Source organism: Saccostrea echinata, unplaced genomic scaffold (genome assembly GCF_033153115.1).
Source record: "Saccostrea echinata isolate AGI-Se365-2 ecotype Australia unplaced genomic scaffold, CSIRO_AGI_Sech_v1 ptg000002l, whole genome shotgun sequence".
NCBI lineage: Eukaryota > Metazoa > Mollusca > Bivalvia > Ostreida > Ostreidae > Saccostrea > Saccostrea echinata.
The window spans coordinates 135,287-155,812 of NW_026889751.1; the positions used below are offsets into that span (position 1 = coordinate 135,287).

At 33.4% G+C, this 20,526-nt stretch overlaps 2 protein-coding genes across 2 annotated transcripts; both read left to right on the forward strand.

Annotated features, from left to right (window-relative positions):
* Positions 1-193: 193 nt before the first annotated feature.
* Positions 194-9,194, forward strand: LOC133204385 (peroxisomal 2,4-dienoyl-CoA reductase [(3E)-enoyl-CoA-producing]-like). The gene is made up of 8 exons (XM_061340107.1): positions 194-299; positions 1,094-1,162; positions 4,170-4,287; positions 4,987-5,056; positions 5,420-5,544; positions 7,188-7,281; positions 7,842-7,946; positions 8,762-9,194. Exons 1-8 carry the CDS (start codon positions 241-243, stop codon positions 8,983-8,985), a joined length of 864 nt encoding a protein of 287 aa, XP_061196091.1. The 5' UTR covers positions 194-240; the 3' UTR covers positions 8,986-9,194.
* A 3,396-nt stretch (positions 9,195-12,590) lies between these two features.
* LOC133204394 (peroxisomal 2,4-dienoyl-CoA reductase [(3E)-enoyl-CoA-producing]-like) lies at positions 12,591-20,167 on the forward strand. The gene is made up of 8 exons (XM_061340120.1): positions 12,591-12,672; positions 12,775-12,843; positions 14,502-14,619; positions 15,233-15,302; positions 16,163-16,287; positions 18,678-18,771; positions 19,398-19,502; positions 19,719-20,167. Exons 1-8 carry the CDS (start codon positions 12,614-12,616, stop codon positions 19,937-19,939), a joined length of 861 nt encoding a protein of 286 aa, XP_061196104.1. The 5' UTR covers positions 12,591-12,613; the 3' UTR covers positions 19,940-20,167.
* Positions 20,168-20,526: the final 359 nt, after the last annotated feature.

Sequence of the window (20,526 nt, forward strand, 5' to 3'; positions counted from 1 at the left end):
AATTTCCCAGTAGATTAAGTGTTAAGTGCTACAGTATTTTATTTTCAGATTCAGAGAAAACATTCGGCAATTAAGAAATATTTCATTGTGTTTCTACGATAACTAAATAATCTAAAAATTTAACACACTGAGCATCGGACTCGACATTTTTTATTTCATTTCAGTTGTGGGCGTCTGCATGTGAGGTTGTTAGCGAAGATATCAGTTGGTGGACCTAAGTTTAATTTTTAAAACAGTAGAATGTCTGACGAATCACTGATACATGATTACAGATACATTTTTCAAAAGGATGTTTTAAGGTTGTCACGTTTTATTGCACATATTTTGTGTACAATTGTTTAGCAATAACATTTTGTTGATTTTGAAAGTGAAAGGACGCAAGTTATTTCTAACAGGTCCGGCACAATCTCTTGATTAAGCTATATAGCTTGATTTAGCTACTTAGCTTTATTAAGCTATTCAGAATAGCTTGATTTAGCTATTTTATCACACTTTTTTCTCAAATGTGTTATTTTCCAAGTATGCACAAAAAGTTGCACCTTGGCGCAGTGATAATATTCAACCTTGAACTCTTATGAAAATAATGCATGTAAAAATCACTCATCAAATTGCGTCTCCTTAAGAGACTTTGTATTCAAAGTTCTAAAAGTTTTGGGGCTATATAAAGCATTTGATACAGTTACTTCTTCAATGAAATCATAAAGGAGGCCAATTATGGTCAACAAGATAATTGATTGGTAATAATTCAGTACAATCATACTTATCCATGCCTTAACGCACACAAGGTAGTGTACAGTTACCCAAACAATGGAAATTCATCTTTTGCTTAAAAGTATTCAAATGCTGCAATGTTAGAACTATCTTTGATTTGGGTTGTTGAATTGATAGCCCATATTACATATATGAATAGTCAAATACTTGCGATTTTTTGTCTATTTTGTACAAATAACATTTTTGTGAAAACCTGCATATAAATAGCTTTATCAAGCTATTTTGAATAGCTTAATAAAGCTATATAGCTATTTCAAGCTATATAGCTTAATCAAGAGATTGTGCTGGACCTGTCTAACTATTTGTCTATTATAAATTTTAGAGGAAAAGTAGCATTTATAACTGGAGGTGGAACTGGAATAGGATTCACAATAGCGGAAATATTGATGAGGTAATTATTTTGGGGTTTTCCTTAAGTGTAAAGAACGCAATGTCTAATGCATAACAGAGAATGCAAACGTTACACTTTACGACATCTGATGACGACTCCCGATGTTAGTGAATATTGGATCCACCCATTCAACATTAAAGAACATCATTACATGGTGTTAGATCTAACATTTAATGGTTTCTTTCCTTTTTATTACTGTGGTCAGACATAAAAAAAATATTATAGATGATTATAATTGAACTGCTATGGTGATTCTGAATCATCAACTTAATTAATGATCTTAAAAAGAATAATGTAATATCACCCTCATCAGATCAGTCTCTATCCAGAATTATTCGTGGTCACTTATTAATTTTAATGATTGACATGGAGAAACTTGGCAGATATATTGCTGAATGCTAATAATGTAAAATTTCCTCATTTCTGAGAACTGCTGGCCCAGTTTCAACCGAACGTGTTTAACAATGCATTCATCAGTAATGAAAATTTAAAATTTGTAAAGTTTGAAGGTTATATCCTTTTCTAAAGTGTAACTGGTGAGGAGAAAAATGTGATGGCCTTAACCAGGATTTAAAATCGATAGTCAGATGCTCTATCAACTGAGCTATATATCCATTTGTGATCAAACCCATGTAATGGCCACATTCCTCCATGTAGACACCATTACAGACTCCTCCCTGGCAGATCTTTCACAGTGTCACTTACATGACATGGTCAGAGCACCAAATTCAACTTATGAGGAGAAAATGAACCAGACAAACCAGGCCAGGATTCGAACCCAGACCCCCCTGAGTTGCTGGTCAGGTGCTCTACTAGAGGTGTAACGATACAGCAATACATCCATCGTATTATCGCAAGGGCTCACGATATGTGTATCGTATAGCCATGAATGTATCGTGATACAGTACAAGATGATTTTCATTGTTTTGTTTGAAACTTCCACATACAACCTAACAAAGGACAAAGTATGGTAACGGCCGAATTTGGCCCCTTATTTGATGTAAAAATTGGAACACAGTTAAACTGTGATAGTTTGTTGTTAAGAACTTAAAATGATGCTTGTTTTAAAACCAGCACTAATTTTCTTTCAAAGCTTACATGGAGGTCACAAGAGGATGCAGAAGTAAGACATTTTCCCAAATTTTCTCAATTCTTGTGGAATTTCATCAAGTTTAAGATACTTTTCACTTCAGAAAACATAGAGCACAAGCTTGCCTATCTGAAATTATTGTACACAAGATGCATCTGATACTAATGTATGAAATATAAAAATTTAGTAGGTAGGCAAGCTTGTGCTCTATGTTTTCTGAAACAAAATGTGCTGTAAAATTGGTGAAAATTTGCCTAAAAATGAGAAAATTCAGAAATTGACATATTTTCTGACCTTCCTGTGACCTCTGTGTATCCCATAACTTGGAACCAATACTCATTCTGTGGTAGCTAGGGGTGACAACAAGTTTTCATTGATAAATTGTTGCATCATTCTAAAAGATACCCCAAACCAGGGGCCAAAAAGGGGTCTTAGCCTATCTTGTCCTTTAATGTTTTAAAATGGTTGAAAAAAAGATAGGAAAGAAAAGATACGATGTCAAAACTATAAATCCACCTTTTATTAACTTTGGTCAGGGGTATCTAGATATTCTTTTTGTATTTTCTATAACTGTAGAGGTTATCAAAGAATAATATTTTAAGATGACGGTTAATTCAATTGTTGACAGCTGTATCATGATACATGTTGTATTGCAAGACCATATCGTGGTATATGTACTGTAGATTCCTCATTTTTCGCGAGTACTTATTTTCAAGAAATGACTCTTTGACGTTAAATCGCGAGAACAATAATTCGCGGGTGGACGGTTGATCGAGAGATTTTACATTGATTTAAGCACCATAAAAATAAAAGTAATTTTATTTCGCGAGTGGTTCTCCTCACGTAATTACGTGATAATTAATTCCTTGTGTATATTTAAGGAATAACTGTCTAATTTTTTGGTTTCATGATGTGATCAATTGATTGGCTTGCGTGATAATTTGCATAAACGCCAAAGGCATTTATGCATAAAATTATCACGCAAGCCAATTGATTGGTCATCGTCATGAAACCAAAAAATCTGACAGTTATTCCTTATATTTACATGCTCTTGATTCTGCAAAGTCACGTGCTACAAGCCCCGCTTCTGTCTCTATTTGTCCCGCCCCGCACGTGATTTTTTTTTTCACCACGCCTTTTGATGAACCAGTAGATTTATGTAGAAATAAAGTATTTTTACTATTTGAAATTTTATCTCGGACAAAGACATTGGAAATGTAAATATTTAGGAATCTACAGTATCGTATCGTTAGGTATCTTGCGATACTCAGGCCTATGCTCTACCCAGTCATCTGGCTACCACCAATGGAAGATAATTTAAAGAAATACTGAAAATAGAGAAGTCATTCAATTAAAAATATATTTTAAAGAAAAGAAATAAGTGAAAGTTTCCTTTTGTAGGGAATGTTTAAATTCATTCAGTTTATGGCTGCCAGCTAGAGCAGGACTGGGGTTATAATTTTAACAGTGAAATTTACAAAAACTCATATAAAACAGATTCAAAATTGTCAAATTAATATGCACAGGTAATTGTCCAGTGTACATTCAGACTTGCTCAATTTATTGCTCCTAAGGCATCATAAGTGGGGCCAATGTTTTATACTGATTTTTTAAAAAAAATCTTTGAAAAAGAACACTTCACATTGTCAAATTAATGTATGAAAATGTCCTCATGTACAATGTAGTTTGTTTGCATTATTGCACTTTGAACCAAGTAGAGATACCCTGTGTGTTTCAAGGTTTACAAAAAGGAATACATGTAGCTAATGATAATAAATTAAAAAAAAAAAAAAATGGTTCAACATACATAATATCTCATAAAGATTGCCTTGTGACTCTTTGTAGGCTCAAGGTCATTTTGATGGTTTTTATAAAACATGTATAAGAATAAGCTAGATTATTTTTCCTTTTCTACAGACATGGATGTGACACGGTTATAGCCAGTCGCAGACTTGATGTTGTGAAAAATTCAGCTGAAAAATTGTCCAAGGGCACAGGTCAAAAATGTCTGCCGCTCCAAGTGGATGTTAGAAAGGTCAATTTTAATCCCTTACATGCATTTCTGGAAAGTCTCATAATTCAGAAAATACAATTTTGAATACTACAGTATACTTATTGTAATTTCCCAGCAATAATTAGGAAATGTGCATTAAGCAGGTACAAACTTTCATGTAAGTTAATACATATATATTATTATAACAGTAACCTTGATCAAAAGAGCTGTATCATGTTGAGTTGACAGGCGCAGATCATCAGATCAAACAAGATGCAAAGCATCAAGTTTAATCTGATGATTCGCGCATGTCAACAAGAGGTGATACAGCTCTTCGGATCAAGTTACTGTTATAATGATAAATTTATCATATACCCCTCTATAATTAGCAAAATATAATAAAAGAAAAGTTTTGGATCAATCATAAAACTTTTTCCATGAAACAAAACATTTTTCAAGGGACTCTTTGATACGCAAGAAAAAAAACGTCATGCATACTGTGCACTACACCATCAGTTTCAGAAAGGGGTGATATGGATTCAAAAAACCACTGTGTGGTGATCCTGAAAGTTAGATCACACCATCATGTGATTGTGTGAAATCAACAATAAAATTAAGTGATACACAGTTGGGTATATGATATATAATAAATGTATGTACATATATTATGTATATATTATGTATTTATAGTATGTTTACCAAGAATATACTTTATTATTTCATATGTGATTCATTTTACAGCCAGAGACTATAACAAAAGCTGTTGACGAAGCTCTTGGTCAATTCAAACATATTGACATCCTTGTCAACAGTAAGCATTCAGCATAAACTTTAAATTCAATTTCTCTCAACTTTGCATGTGTTGTTGTAAGAAACAGATCATTTGTCCTTTGGCAACTCTTGTAGGTCCAGTAAATTTTAAATGAGAAATCATTTCTGGATGCCTGTAGAGCCAAAATATTTGTGATTTACAGTACTTATTTTTTGGCCTATCTACTATTCACATAAGAGTGTTTATGAATGATTAAAAAGCACATAATTTTGTCAATTAAAAGCTCTGATAAATAATAAATGAATATTTCCTTCAACATTTGCTGATGTTGTATTATTTTTTATACCAGGATCTACAGAAACTATATACAATCTCATGTAGTAAGTATGTTTGACATTTCAGATGCAGCAGGAAACTTTCTATGTCCAGCAGAGAACCTTTCTTTTAATGCCTTCAAAACAGTTATGGAGATTGATGCTCATGGAACCTTTAATGTCTCCAAAGCTGTGTTTGACAAGTACATGAAGGTATCAAGCTACAATTAAACCAGATTCTGTATTTTATTTCATTTAATGCTGTACTAAACACAACCACTTTGTTTTAGGGGAAAAAAATGCACATTTTGAAATAAGTTACATATAAATATAGAAAACATAGCTATGTTGGTCTTATATTTAAAATACATGTGTACTTAGCATCTTTTAAAACCTTTTTAGCTCACCTCGACGAAGTCTAGATGAGCTTATGCTATACCCCCGACGTCGGTGTTAGCGTTGGCACCCCGGTTAAAGGAGCAAGTCCCATTCCCAAGTAACTATAAGCCCTACCTGGACCAAACTTGCATGGATGATGCATCTAGGGATGGACACTACCACGCCTGCTTCGGATGCTGGATCTGACCTAGATTTTCCAGATGAGTGACCAGGTTAAAGTTTTTGGAGCAGGTCCATTCCCAAGTAACTATAAGCCCTACCTGGACCAAACTTGCATGGATGATGCATCTAGGGATGGACACTACCATACCTGCTTCAGATGCTTGATCTGACCTACATTTTACTAGATTAGTGACTAGGTTAAAGTTTTTCGAGCAGGTCCATTCCCAGGTAACTATAAGCCCTATCTGGACCAAACTTGCATGAATGATGCGTTTAGGGATGGACACTACCACACTTGATTCAGATGCTGGATCTGACCTAGGTTTTCCAGATGAGTGACCAGGTTAAAGTTTTTGGAGCAGGTCCATTCCCAAGTAACTATAAGCCCTACCTGGACCAAACTTGCATGGATGATGCATCTAGGAATGGACATTATCACACTTGCTTGGGATGCTGGATCTAATATAGATTTTTCACATGTGAGACCAGATTTAGATTTTGGAGCAGTCTCATTCCCAAGTGACTATAAGCCCTACCTGGACCAAACTTTCATGGATGATGCATCTAGAGATGTACACTAACCAACCTGCTTCGGATGCTGGATCAGACCTAGATTTTCCACATGAGTGAATTTTAGCAATATTTTAACTAAATTAGCATGGATGATGTATCTAGGGATGGACACTTCCAGACTTTCTTTGGATTCTGAATCTGACTTGCATTTTCCAGATGAGTGACCAGGGTAATTTTTTTTGGAGTAGCTATATAATATTATGGCCTGTTATGATTAAACTTGCATAGATGGTGCATTTAAGGATGAAACTTCCAGACTTGCTTTGGATGTTGGAACTGACCAAAATTTTCTTGATTAGTAAACAGGTTAAAAGTTTTTTGAGCAGGTCTATTTCCAAGTAACTATAAGTCCTACTTAAACCAAACTTGCATGGATATCGATCTTGGGATGTACCCTAACTAGAAAAAAAATATGATGTGAAATTTGCCTTACTTATAGATAACATTCGTCGAGGTGAGCTTTGTAATCTTTGATTACCTATGTTTCTTTCTTGGCAGAGACAAACTGTTTTTATGATTACATGAGTAATTAAACCTAGTCCTCTACCAATGTTTTTTTTTTACTAGATAATAATAATACTTGACCTGTTCAGTTTTGTTTTCACAGACTTTTTTCGCATTTTAAAACAAAGTCCGATATCCCTTGTACGGCTAAATTATTTAGTTACTTGACTGGAAATGGGCAATTTTATAATATTCATTTCAAATGACTGAATTTTCAGAGTAATGGTGGAGTTATTATCAACATTACAGCAACACTTAGTTTTCGTGGACAGCATTTACAAACACATGCAGGATCAGCCAAAGCTGCCATTGGTAAGAATGAAGTTTAATTCTCATCTTAGTTGATTTAAAGCCAAATAGGTCTAACAAGAAAAGAGTTTCACTTAGTATTAACTTGAATATTACATGGTACACTCTTGCGAAAAAAAAAAATTCACATAGATGTCGTAATTTCAATTAAGTATTTTTGCATGTGAAATACAAGTGGAAGAATTTTAATGATTTTCATTTTGTGTCACATGAAAGTAACATCAGGCACATTTCTTTGTGTAATTATATTGATGTTTATTAGCAAAGTAATTATTCTGTCAAACCTTCATTTTAGGGAAGCTTTTTGGTTATATATATGACACAATTTGTAAATTCAAACCTATGGAATAAGCACACTTTCAAAGGTTAAAAGTGCTAATTGTCATGAAATACATGTATTAAATGATTTAATAAGATGAACATCCAGTGTGCATAAATATATACATGTACTTATTCCCTACCTGTTTTGATTTTGGTCAAGTTAATGAATGCTGCAAGTATGGGTATTAAGATATTATAAGTGCATGGGAAAAGATACATTACCTTTTCAATAACTATTTCAGAGGCTATGACTAAACACTTGGCAGTAGAGTGGGGACCCAATGGAGTAAGAATGATGTGTGTTGCTCCTGGCCCCATAGCAGACACGGAGGGAATGAGAAGACTGGGTCAGTACTCATTTGGGGCACATAGAAGATTAAACTGAGATTCTGGCATTCCACTATATTTTACATTAATTTCAAACTAGTTGGTAGGAATCATTGGTATATAATATAATTAAGTTGTGGTCAAAAAAAGTTTATCTTTATTTTCTTCTCTTGCAAGAATGCTGGAAAACTCAATTTCTTTTATTAGAGTTATCCCCCTTTTCAGCCATTTTTTTTCTTTTTTTTTCTTGTTATTAAAAAATTTTATCAGTAAATTTAGAAAAGTTTTTGAATAACATTATTTGAAAAGTTAATTAAGCATCAAATAATTTAAGATTCAATTCTATAACTTAATCTGAGATTATAGTTCAGGACTTTTAGGTCAAGATATTCAAATTTAAAGCATGGATGGGTACAGTAAAAATAAAGCACTGTTACTAATTGAAAATATTTGTTTCCTTTGCAATAATTTAAGACTTGTTTAGGTTGGGATGCCTATATTTGCACCATCTGTTGGTCTTAGAAAGAGGTCAACTTACATCGCTTATGGGGGCCACAGTCCAGGTTAAAGGATGTGGCTTTTAATGTAAAATAATAAAATTTTGCTTTCCATTCAAAAACTTGTGAGGGGGTTCATTGGAATGAGTCATGTATTTAAAAATTTATGCAAAAAGGAACACATCAGAAAAAAACAATTAATGCAAAGAAATAGGTCACATACGTGAGTACCATGTAACTGATCAGTTGCCATCAAGCCTCAGATCTCCTGACTATCAGTCTATCAATTTTTGAATATGCTTATATATTCAATTTGACTTTCTGTGTAATACTTGTAGGAGGAGATAAAATCACTGATGCCTTTATAAAGTCAATACCAGTCCAGAGACTAGGAAAACGAGAGGACATTGGTAATACTGTGTTGTACATAGTGAGCCCTGCTGCAGAGCTACTGACTGGAACCACAGTGATCCCTGATGGGGGGGAATTTCTCACCAGTCAAAACAATTACTGGGCTCTGAAAAACAACCCAGTTTTCAAACAACTGATATCTAAAATGTAAAATATACAATTTACTTGGTTTATATAGACTGTGATGGATAACATAAATTATGTGTTCCAATAACATCGAGATTTTTATCAAGTGATATTACCTCTATTCAGAATTTTTTTGTTTTTTGTTTTGTTTTTGCCTCTCAACCATAATAAAATAAACGTTATCAGAAATATTAACTATTTATGTATATCAATAGAAAAACTATAGCTTTTTAGTATACCATGTATTCTTAATTTTTTTTTCCATGTCCTTCATCATTTTAGTTCAGAATATTTAAAGCTTTTATGAATTGATTGCTTGAAAATCTTGATCCTTGTTCTCATTACCCATACCTACATGTATATATAGCGGTAAATCTGTCATTTACATCCATATACACAAGTCTATCATTCTGTGATTATTCAGTTATTGTTAGATCAGGAATTATATTATGAACAATGATTGGTGCTATTTCCTTATAATTAAATGTGAGTATTCTATACTTTAGTTTATTATAAAATTTATCACATGTTTTTGTTACTATACAGTTTTTAAAAATAAACAAATATGTATACATATACTAGTACTTCCCAATTGTTGCCATTTGTTATAGTCAGTAAAGAATATGGTATAAGCAGAATTTTTAACAAGGATTCAGTTTTGGCATTATTGGCAAGTTTGTTGAGGTGCTAAAATTGAATATTGCTAATAATTTATTCTGAGTAGGAGGTAAGACTTATCTATCATGGTAGTATATAATTGCTAAAATTACCTCTTGCTAAAATTATACAGTTGAACTTCAGTATCTAGATCACTGATATATCGAATACCATGGATATGTTAAAGTGATTTGGAAGTCCCAAGCTCTTATTTAAGTATTTTACCCTGGATACTTCAAAAACCTTGGATATCTCAAAGTTTTTTCTTGGTCCCAGCGAGTTTGAGATAGTGAGGTTTGACTGTATATAAGTTATTAAGAACAAATCACTAAATTTGCATCTCGCTAAAAATTCTACTTATATGGTAATCTCTATAGTCTCTATATAGAGAAATGGTCAACAAAATTTATATCAATAGCACCCCCGAAAAATATTGATGGTCATTTAATTCTTGGCAAGAAAAGAAACTTATGTGAAAGCTTAATTACATACTGGAGATTCAGGTTTGTTCAAATTATGACCCAGAGAGTAGGATGTGGCCACAACATGGAGTCCAAGTTTTACATGGGAATTTATAGGAAATATCTTTAAGAATCTTCTTCTCAAGAAGAGCAATGCCATCATCAGTCATATTTATATGGAAGCATCCTTGGGTAGTGTAGATTCAGATTTGTTCAGATCCTTGGTGGGGCCACAAATCAAATTTATACAGTGGACCTTCAGATATCCGGACGCCAGATATCCGTACACTTCAGTTTCCGGACGATTTTTCATGGGAACGAAATTTTTTAACGTTATTTTGTCTCGGTTAACCGGAATTCCGCGTTCCGTATCCGGGCGGTCCTTTTTCACCACAAAATGAATTTTTACGTTATATTTTGGTTCATTTATCCGGACGATAATTTTTTTAACTGGTCTGTCAAGTCTGCTCAAATTTCTTGATCTGGGTGTTAATTGTTGTAAAAACACGGATCTGGCTGTTTGTTTTTAAAAGATGATCACCTGCGACCTGTTGTCAGTGGCTTGCGGCAAGGTTAATTGTAGGTCGATAGGTACACACGAGACTCTCACTTCTCTAACATGGTTTTGATACGTATTAATTAGTGGAAATAATTTTAGAAGTTTAGGATAATTTTTTCTTTGTCGGCAAATATATTTCTTTTACTATTAGAATACAGTCGTAACATGGTTTTATGTATTTATAGACATGACATCGGAGTTTTTTTATGCACAGTATTTTGTGCTCAAAACGCATTCTCTATGATTTGATGACATTAATTTTATAAAATCACTTTCAAAATTACACAATCGTTAATAAGATCTTGCTTCGAATGATTACGATTAGCGTTCGTATACATGTGCAGATAATGTCACATTTAGCACTGATGCTAAATATTAAATAAGACTCTAACGACTGTACCGACATGGCTACTAGGAGAAGTTGATTCAATAGAAATTGGGGAGTAGAAATAATGTGACCATATAAACGCGTTTTTTCCAATGACACATGTACTTTTTTTATTTATTTAAACAAGTATTGGGTAGTACTAACTTATATTAAAGTATTTAAACAATGAAACATATTGATATAAAGCAACATTCTTTACTATTGAAACTGGAATGAAAGGCCATAAAACTAAAAATCAGCGCACTTCTATGGCACGCCAATTTCACAAAAATTAGCGAAACTTAGTTTCACAGTTGATAAACTAGGTTTATCGACCGTAAACCATAGTTTACAAACCGTGAACTATAGTTAACGAATCGTTAACTATAGTTTTCATCTGTAAAACTATATTTAACGGTTGTTAACTATAGTTTACGAATGCTAATCTAAGTTTATCTGTCTGTAATTAAACGTTAACAATAGATTTTGTTGATAAACATAGATTCACATCTGTAAACTATAATTTACAATCGTGAACTATAGTTAAGAGTTGTTAATCATAGTTTCACAAATCGTGAAACTATATTTATCAGATAAACTATGTTTTACATTCGTTAATTATAGTTTTCGGCCGTAAACTTCAGTTAACGATCATTTATACTCATAAACTATATTTAACAAACGTAAACTATAATTCACGATCGTGAACGATAGTTTTGAGAGATAAACTATTTTTTACATTTGTCAATCATAGTTTATCATGATAAACTATAATCCACATTCGTAAACTATAGTTTACAGTGGTGAAATATAGATTATGTATTAAAAAAAATCTGTTAACAATGGTTTTCAATTTGAATTCTCGAGGAACCAATCGTGAGAGGCAATACAAAATGTGCGCCATTCTAGAAAATGGCTCTTCAAAGGGAAGCACGAGCGAATTTGCCATCCGTACAAAACTGCAATAGCAGAATTAATTCTCTCCTGGATAATCTTAGAAGTCAAGCCACCAGCGAATCCTTTGATGCTAACACTGCACGGTCATCTTTGTCTGACCTACGACGTAACATAGAAAGGTTGGAGTCGGCAGGAGTAGATGTCAGTGATTTAGTCGAATGTCTAGAAAACTTAACGACAAATTTCCCAGATCCTGTTACGAATCCACATCATGCACAAGATACCCCTTGTCTTGCTGATAATAACAGTAAGTTTACTATAAATAAATATATCTACTTAATAATCACAGCACACAACTAAAACTTTTTGTGTACCTGATCTAATAAAACGTATAGGTACCGCTGTCAGATTTACCCCACCCCCCTCCTTCCCCTGAGATAAACTGAGAAATATTAGAGCGTCCTTCATCCTACGAACCCTTAACGATCGAATTCATTGGACGTGGTCTGCACTTAAGAGCAGAATAATTTCAACCTAATTCGTAAGATAAAATTTAAAAGATTTATTGAGACCAATATATATTGTGAGCTCATGAGAGCATGCAAACACACAATAAAGAGTCAATATATTGACAGTAGGAACCGTCTGCACGCGTGAAAGGTTGGGAGTAAACTGAACATATCAGCTGGTGGACCTTATATCGAAAAGAATAATGTCTGACGAACCACTAATACCTGAATACAAATACATTTTTCAGAAAGATGTATTAAGGTTACCATTTTAGATTAGTTCATTTGGTATCGTATAAAAGTTTATTTTGGCGGATTTTGAAAGTGAAACAGAGCTACACCAATATATTCTACGGTATTTCAGAGGTAAAGTGGCGTTTATTACTGGAGGTGGAACTGGAATAGGATTCACGATCGCAGAAGTGTTGATGAGGTAAGGCTTTATGTATATTTTTTTTTTTACATGCAACCAGCATGGAAAGATTCATTGGGGGTGCAAAAACTAGAACGTGACATATTTTATCACCATGTGTGCAGATGCATGGGGCGGATCCAGAAAAGTATCGGTTGTTCCCAGATCGATAATTTACGAGTTAATCTGAAAGAGCCTAAGGTTGACTTGCAGGATGTCAATTTAATTAATTCTTTCTTTTTTTTTAAATACATGCACATATGTCATTTTGAGGGAAATACTATATATACTGTAATGCTATGTAGTATAGAAAGGAGGAATTGAAAATTGATAAATACATATATTATTATAATGAAAAACATATTGCTGGACTGGGAATCAAACCCAGAACCCCTGCATTACTAGTCAGGTGCTCTAACCACTGAGCTATCATTTAACTAGGGCCAATATCCTCAGTCCAGCCTAAATTACTTGTACAGCTATATATTGTAAGCTAGTGATCTGTGTCTTCTTTTAAAATATTTCCATGCTTTTGATGATTGGGGCGCGTGTTTATATCTAGTACAAGTGGCTAGTATTAGGTTTGAATAAGGTATTTAACTATTTATAACCAATTACTTAATGAAATTAACAGTGAAAACTAATCACAACAAAGTGATCCTATTTGTGGAAAGCCTAGTAGATCAAATCTAACAATATATATAATGGAAAGAAAAATTGGGGATGTGTTAGAATTCATTTATGAACACTTTTTATTTATTTATAACAAATATTTATATATATATATCCGAGTAACTGAGTAGCAGTTTTACCAACCGATGCATCGTTCAACAGTTACATGTAACTATCTGGTTGACTGGATACTCATTGACAACACTATTATTTAGTGTTATAAGGCCTAGATAAATTATAAATTGTGCATTTCCAGTTCTCTGACTGACCCTATAGTATATATGAACCAACCCGATTTTTTTCCAGTTTGGAATAGGAGACGCACTTTGTATTTATCTAAGCCTTATTTGGATGTATTCTGCAAAAATTGTAGTCAGGGTTTGAATGGTGCACTAGCCAGAGCGTGGTACATCCAAATAATAACACTAATATAATTATTAATATTATACTGACTGTTGTTTGTATAGAACAATTTAATTAAATTCTCAATCCCAAACCTGTTGGCAGATGCTAAATCTAAATGAAAATTTTCTTGAACATAAATCTGTATCAAGCATTATATCAAAAGGCATTTTAATAATTCTGAAGTACCAGTTCATGTTACATTGCAGTTTTGATCATTGATTAATTCATATATGTGTTGTTAGAGAATTTTTCTTCAAGATCATTGTCAATGATATCAATCTTTTGGAAATGATAATTCATTTATTTCTTTTGTGTCAAATGTAGGAAAACTATACTTATAGAAAACACATTCTTTAATGTAATAGTGTTTGTGGTGTCAATGGTAGTGCATTGGACTGACATTCTTAGGATCGTGAGTTTGATCCCTAAAGTATAGGTGCCAACATATTTTCTCCAGAAAAAACAGCCATGCACCATTTCGGCATAGTGTGCTTACGCTATATAAATATTTTGCATGCTATTATGTGAAAATAGTTGGGTTTTGATTATATAGAGACAAACTGACAGGAAGCATAATAATATTGTATAATTTTATTGCACAGACATGGATGTGACACAGTCATAGCTAGCCGCAGACTGGATGTTGTGAAAAGTTCAGCTGAGAAACTGTCAAAGGGCACAGGTCAAAAATGTCTGCCACTACAAATGGATGTTAGAAAGGTTAAACATTTACTCATTTGTAGACACAATGCAATGCACAACAATGCACAATGCCATAGGTTTTGCATTTAACTAAATTTCTGAATAAAAGAAAATTTAACTAAATAAAGATATTCTTCTCATATGGTATAATTGTCAGGTTAAATTATTTTTGTATGCTATACTGTTTAAAGAGTAGGAGGGGGGTTGTTATTGTGGTTTGAAGAGACCCATGGATTCTTGTGTTCCATGAAATACTGTAAACTACTAGTATTAATTGCAATAACTTTTATTTGCAATTACTCAATTTTAAATTTATCTGTGACGACTAATTTTCGTGACAAATAAATAATTCTACATAAATACACAAAGAAATAAATAATTGATGGTGAGAAATATTCACGAGTAAACCAAGGTTGCCAAACTCAAATATATTTCTTGGCCATGAATAAAAGTTGGTTTACAGTATTAAAATTTCAAACTACAATAACACCTGTTTGTCTACCATCACATCCAATCCTCATGAACAGTTTTTTTCTTCAAACCACAAAAATTTGACCCCACCAAAAGTGATTTTACAGTACTGAGGTACTGAGTATTTTATAGTACTGAGTATTTGATTTAATATTTACAGCCAGAGACTATAACAAAAGCTATTGATGAAGCTCTGGGTCAATTCAAACATATTGACATCCTTGTCAACAGTAAGTACTTGCATGGCCAAATACACTTGAATTATATATTTTTTTCAATTAATACTAAATAGATATTTTTTCTGATAAAAAAAAAACCATTGTGGGCCTGTATATACTCAGTTGACACAAACAACATATAATTCTTATTTCTCACAGAGTACTGTTTCTTTCAGGTAGGAGTGTGAATGAAAAACTATTGTAGCAATCATTATACAGTAATTGAAAAAAAATCAAAACTAGAGGTACTGTGAGCACTGAGCTCACAAAATGATACCCCCCCCCCCCCCACATACATTTGTATATATATGTTTATAATGGCAAAGTCCATGTTTTGCTGTGGGAGACCTGAAATAAGTGTCTAATCAAAAAGTAAAATAAGAGGTGCACAATGGCATTATGTAACAAAGATTCTGTGAAAGTATCATTAAATTTTGTTCAGTGGTTTAAGAGGAGTTGCAGATAAGAGATGGGTACCCCTCAATAATATAGAAAAAATGGCAGTGTCTATGTTTTGCTATTGGAAACCCAAAATATAAGTTCAATCAAAAAGTAAAATAGGAGGTGCACAATGGCACTATGTAACAAAGATTCTGTGAAAGTACACTTATCATTAAATTCTATTCAGTGGTTTAAGAGGAGTTGCGGATAAGAGATGAATACCCCAAAGCGTAACGGACGGACACCCCCATCACTATAAACAACCCCATATGCTTTTCAAGCGGGGGGTATAATGATTATTTAATTATAATAGGTACACATGTCCATAACTGTATTGAACAAATATAAACTGGCCATTGCAGGTAGTTTATACCAGAATATTAAATACAGTGTACACTATAATACACTGTCTGGTATGTTTGACTTTTCAGATGCAGCAGGAAACTTTCTATGTCCAGCTGAGAACCTTTCTTTTAATGCCTTCAAAACAGTTATGGAGATTGATGCTCATGGAACCTTTAATGTCTCCAAAGCTGTGTTTGACAAGTACATGAAGGTATTTAACTACAATTACAGTAAAACTCGGTTATAAGAAGGTCTGGGGACCTGTGAATTTAATTCGCTATATCCATAATTCCTTATATCCTTTTAATGAATTTGTATAACTATATATAGCGAATTCACAATATGCACATTTTCCTTCAAGTATTACTACCAAATATGTTAGGGAAGCAATTATTACAAAACATACCTTGGATAACTAAGGTTTTATTTTGAATTGAATTTTATATATAAATACTTACTGAAAATAAAGTCAGTTCAATATATCAAATTTTGAGATCTTTGAAAATTCATTATAAAAGATGTCAATTTCATTATTTTTAACCTCAAAGGGACTCAAAATCAGTTTGCTATTTCTGAAAATTCATTATATCAGAGTTCGTTATAACTGTAAAATTTTACAAAGAATTGTTAAGAATTTTGCCGGTGACCCTGAAAAACTTTGCTGTATTTGTGAGTTCGCTATATCCATGTTCGTACTAAATGAGTTTTACTGTACCACTAAACCTGACTGTTTAATTCCTCAATACACGTACTGATTACTGTATTTCAATATTATTCAGTTATGGACTTTCTGGGTACTGGTAGTTAATTTAGTTTCATATTCACTAGAATAATACTAAGGCAAAGTCAAGAACAATATTGAATTCTCCTAGTGAATATAGAGGCATATTTACCCTCTGAGAGTCCATTATTGCTTTATTATACAGTGAGGTATTCATTAAAAAGAAACCCTGAAGGCTGCATAATGACAAAATTTTCATTAAAAAACTCTTGCAGATAAATTCAAAATGTGTGTGTAACAAGATACAATTTCCTTGTTATCTTTCTTGATATGTTAACATTATTTTCCATCAGTATGTCATATTAACATTATTTTCCATCAGTATGTCCAGTAATTTTGCGTCCTCTGATAGGTTGCAAAATGTTACCGTATATACTCACCTATAAGTCGGTCCGCCTATAAGTTGGTTGTATTTTTGAAGCTTATATTAGAGGGATTGGCCTTCTAAAATACCTTTCTTTTTATAACTCGCCTATAAGTCAGACGTACAGTTTTGGACCAAAGTTTAACTCCCAAAAATCCGACTTATAGGTGAGTACATGTATATACGGTAATTTCTCTTGCACAGCTGGCACCAACCACTGCAGCCATTGTTTACACTATCCTTTGTAATGTTGCAGTTGCTTCTTCCACACTGACTCTCCAGTTAATATGGCTTACAAATCCAGTAAATATTGAGATTTATAAACCATTTGTGTTGGCATATATTATTTTTAGATCACCTGAGTCACTCAGGTGACCTATTGCTACAGTATCTGTTTTTGTCCGTCATCGTGTGACATGCTTCATCCATTAACATTTGAACATTTTCAGCTTTTTTGGAACCGCTGAACAAATTTCACACAATTTTGCCATATAGCATCTATGAGTGAAAGGGGAACAAAAATTTTGAATTTGATGGCCCTTCCCCCTCCCCCCTTTGGAATCTGAGGGGTGGGGCTAAAACAATCAAAATTAATGCAATCTTTATAAATCTTCTTCTTTACTCTTTGACATTAAGCAGTTGAACTGTCATGATTGTAATAAGGATTGAGTCCTCTACCAAATTGAGACATTCAGGGGCTCTGGAGTTAGGGCAGGACTCCAATGATCATATAGTGGAAATGCATAAAATCTCTTCTTCCTCTGTATATTTAGCAGATAAACTAGATGCTTAGTTACGATGAGCAATGGTGCCTCTTCCAAAATTTATGATTCCAGGGTCAAGGGTTCTGGAGTTTTAAATGATCATATTGTGAAAATGCATTATCTCTTTGAAAATTGTTTTCTCTGCTCCTGGATGTTAAGCAGACAAACTAAGTAAATAGTTACTGTTATGGTGAGTAGGGGGTGTCTTTTCCAAAAGTGAATTTCATGGCCCCAGGGTCAGGGTTCTGGTGTTAGGGCGGGGTTCTATCGATTGTATAGTGAAAATGCATTAATTCTTTGAAAATCTTCTTCTCTGCCTCTGAGTATTAAGCAGATAAACTAAGTGCATAGTTATGATGGGCAAGGGTGCCTCTTCTAAAATTGTAAAGTTTGTGGCCCCAGGGTCAGGTGTTCTGGTATTAGGGCAGGGCTGTGTTGAATGTACTTGTGTAGTGAAAATGCATTATTTCCTTGAAAATTTTCTGCTCTGCTCCTGGGCATCTAGGAGGCAAACTGATTACAAAAATGTAATAAGCAAGGGTACATTTTGTCCCATAAGTGGGAGACACAAAATCCCTGAATTAGCTTGTTCTATAATTAATTTTATGATCAAAGTTAGTTTATTTGTTGTAGTTTAGATGAGTACATAAGTGAAATGTTTTATTATAAAACCATTTTTATTGATTTTTTAGAGTAATGGTGGAGTTATTATCAATATTACGGCAACACTTAGTTTTCGTGGACGGATTTTACAAACACATGCAGGATCAGCCAAAGCTGCCATTGGTAAGAAGAAATTATATGTTCATGGCAAGATACTTTTGACTTGGCACAGTCTGAGGTATATAAGAAGGGTAGGGATGTTTATCGATGTTTACTCATAGGAGTAACTAAGAGTAAAGTTAACATTAGAAGCAGGAAAATTTTAGATTTCAGAGTCTTATTCCATTGAAGAGTGATTTGAAGGACTCCACATCATGATTTCTTCTGCAAATACATAAAGAGCATTAATACTGTAGTTTGCAATTTTATTTGCAGTTTAATTTCATCAAGGAATCTAATTCTTAAAATAATCAAAATTTAATCCCTCCCCCAAGTATAACTGCCTCTACAGTATTTCTTTTTCCCTTAAGCTAAGTGTATTTGAGTGCACAATAAAACTGTGATCTACTTTTGTTATCATTTTCAATGTTGGCTATTATTACTGCTCCCATTCTCATTCCTTAATTTTTTTTAATTGTCAAATTACACTCAGCAAGTACTTTAATAATTACAAAATATTACAGAACTAGAGTTGGAGAAAAACTGGTAACTAACTCATACTTGTTACAGAAAAATAAGTCACAGAATAAACATACAGCATGATACTTGATAGATGTTGGAAGGATGGTATATAGTTTTGTCTATTTCAGAGGCTATGACTAAACATTTGGCAGTAGAGTGGGGACCCAATGGAGTAAGAATGATGTGTGTTGCACCTGGCCCCATAGCGGACACGGAAGGAATGAAGAGACTGGGTGAGTTCTATTTCGGGGCATATACAAATTACTGTATGTATGCTGTTTTATAGCAATTTGATTTGGAAGACTGACAAGTTTTTGTATGTTTTATACAAGAAATATAGTGGACCCAAAACAGCAATTAACTCCCTTGACAATTTGATTATACACACTGATTATGACTGATATAGGGACATGGTTATTCAAATTATTTATATTCTTTAATATTTTTAGGAGGAGAAAGAATCACTGATGCCTTTGTAAAGTCAATACCAGTCCAAAGACTTGGGAAACGAGAAGACATTGGTAATACTGTGTTGTACGTAGTAAGCCCTGCCGCAGAGCTATTGACGGGGACGACAGTGATCGCAGATGGGGGAGCATGGCTCACAAGTGAAAACAATTACTGGGCTCTGAAAAACAGCCCTGTCTTCAAAAAGATATCTAAAATGTAACAGTGACAGCTGATAAGTGTGTAAGTGTCTGTGATAGAAATGAAGACAATGCATTTTGTACACAGGGAACATAACTATATGATTGTATAGTCAGAACTAATCTTAATTATCCATGATTGTTATGTTATTGTTTATTTATATCTCTTTAGTTATCTCACATTCTACTATGGTTATTGCAAAGATCAAAGATATGCTGCGGCTATTATTCTCCAATAAATCACAAACGTCATCAACAAATTATCAATAATTTTAAATCGGTTTCCTTTAATTTTGACTGCCTTCACTAGATATAGGTATCATTTGATTGTGATACAAAATGTCAGGAAAAAATTTACTTTGGGTTTGGATTACATAGTACATGTACTTTTTCTAATCCTTGAGATACAATTAATGAACAAAGATAGCATTCAATTGTGATGTCATAAGACAACTTATGATGGCTTCCAAATATAGGAGTTTATATAGCAGAATAGAAATAATTCCCTCGTTATCAGAATTATTCGGGCTTGGTGGCTTTGCCTACAAAAATCTCTCAACTATCAGGGTATATTTTCCAACATTTCCTCTGACCTAGGAATTATTTCTTA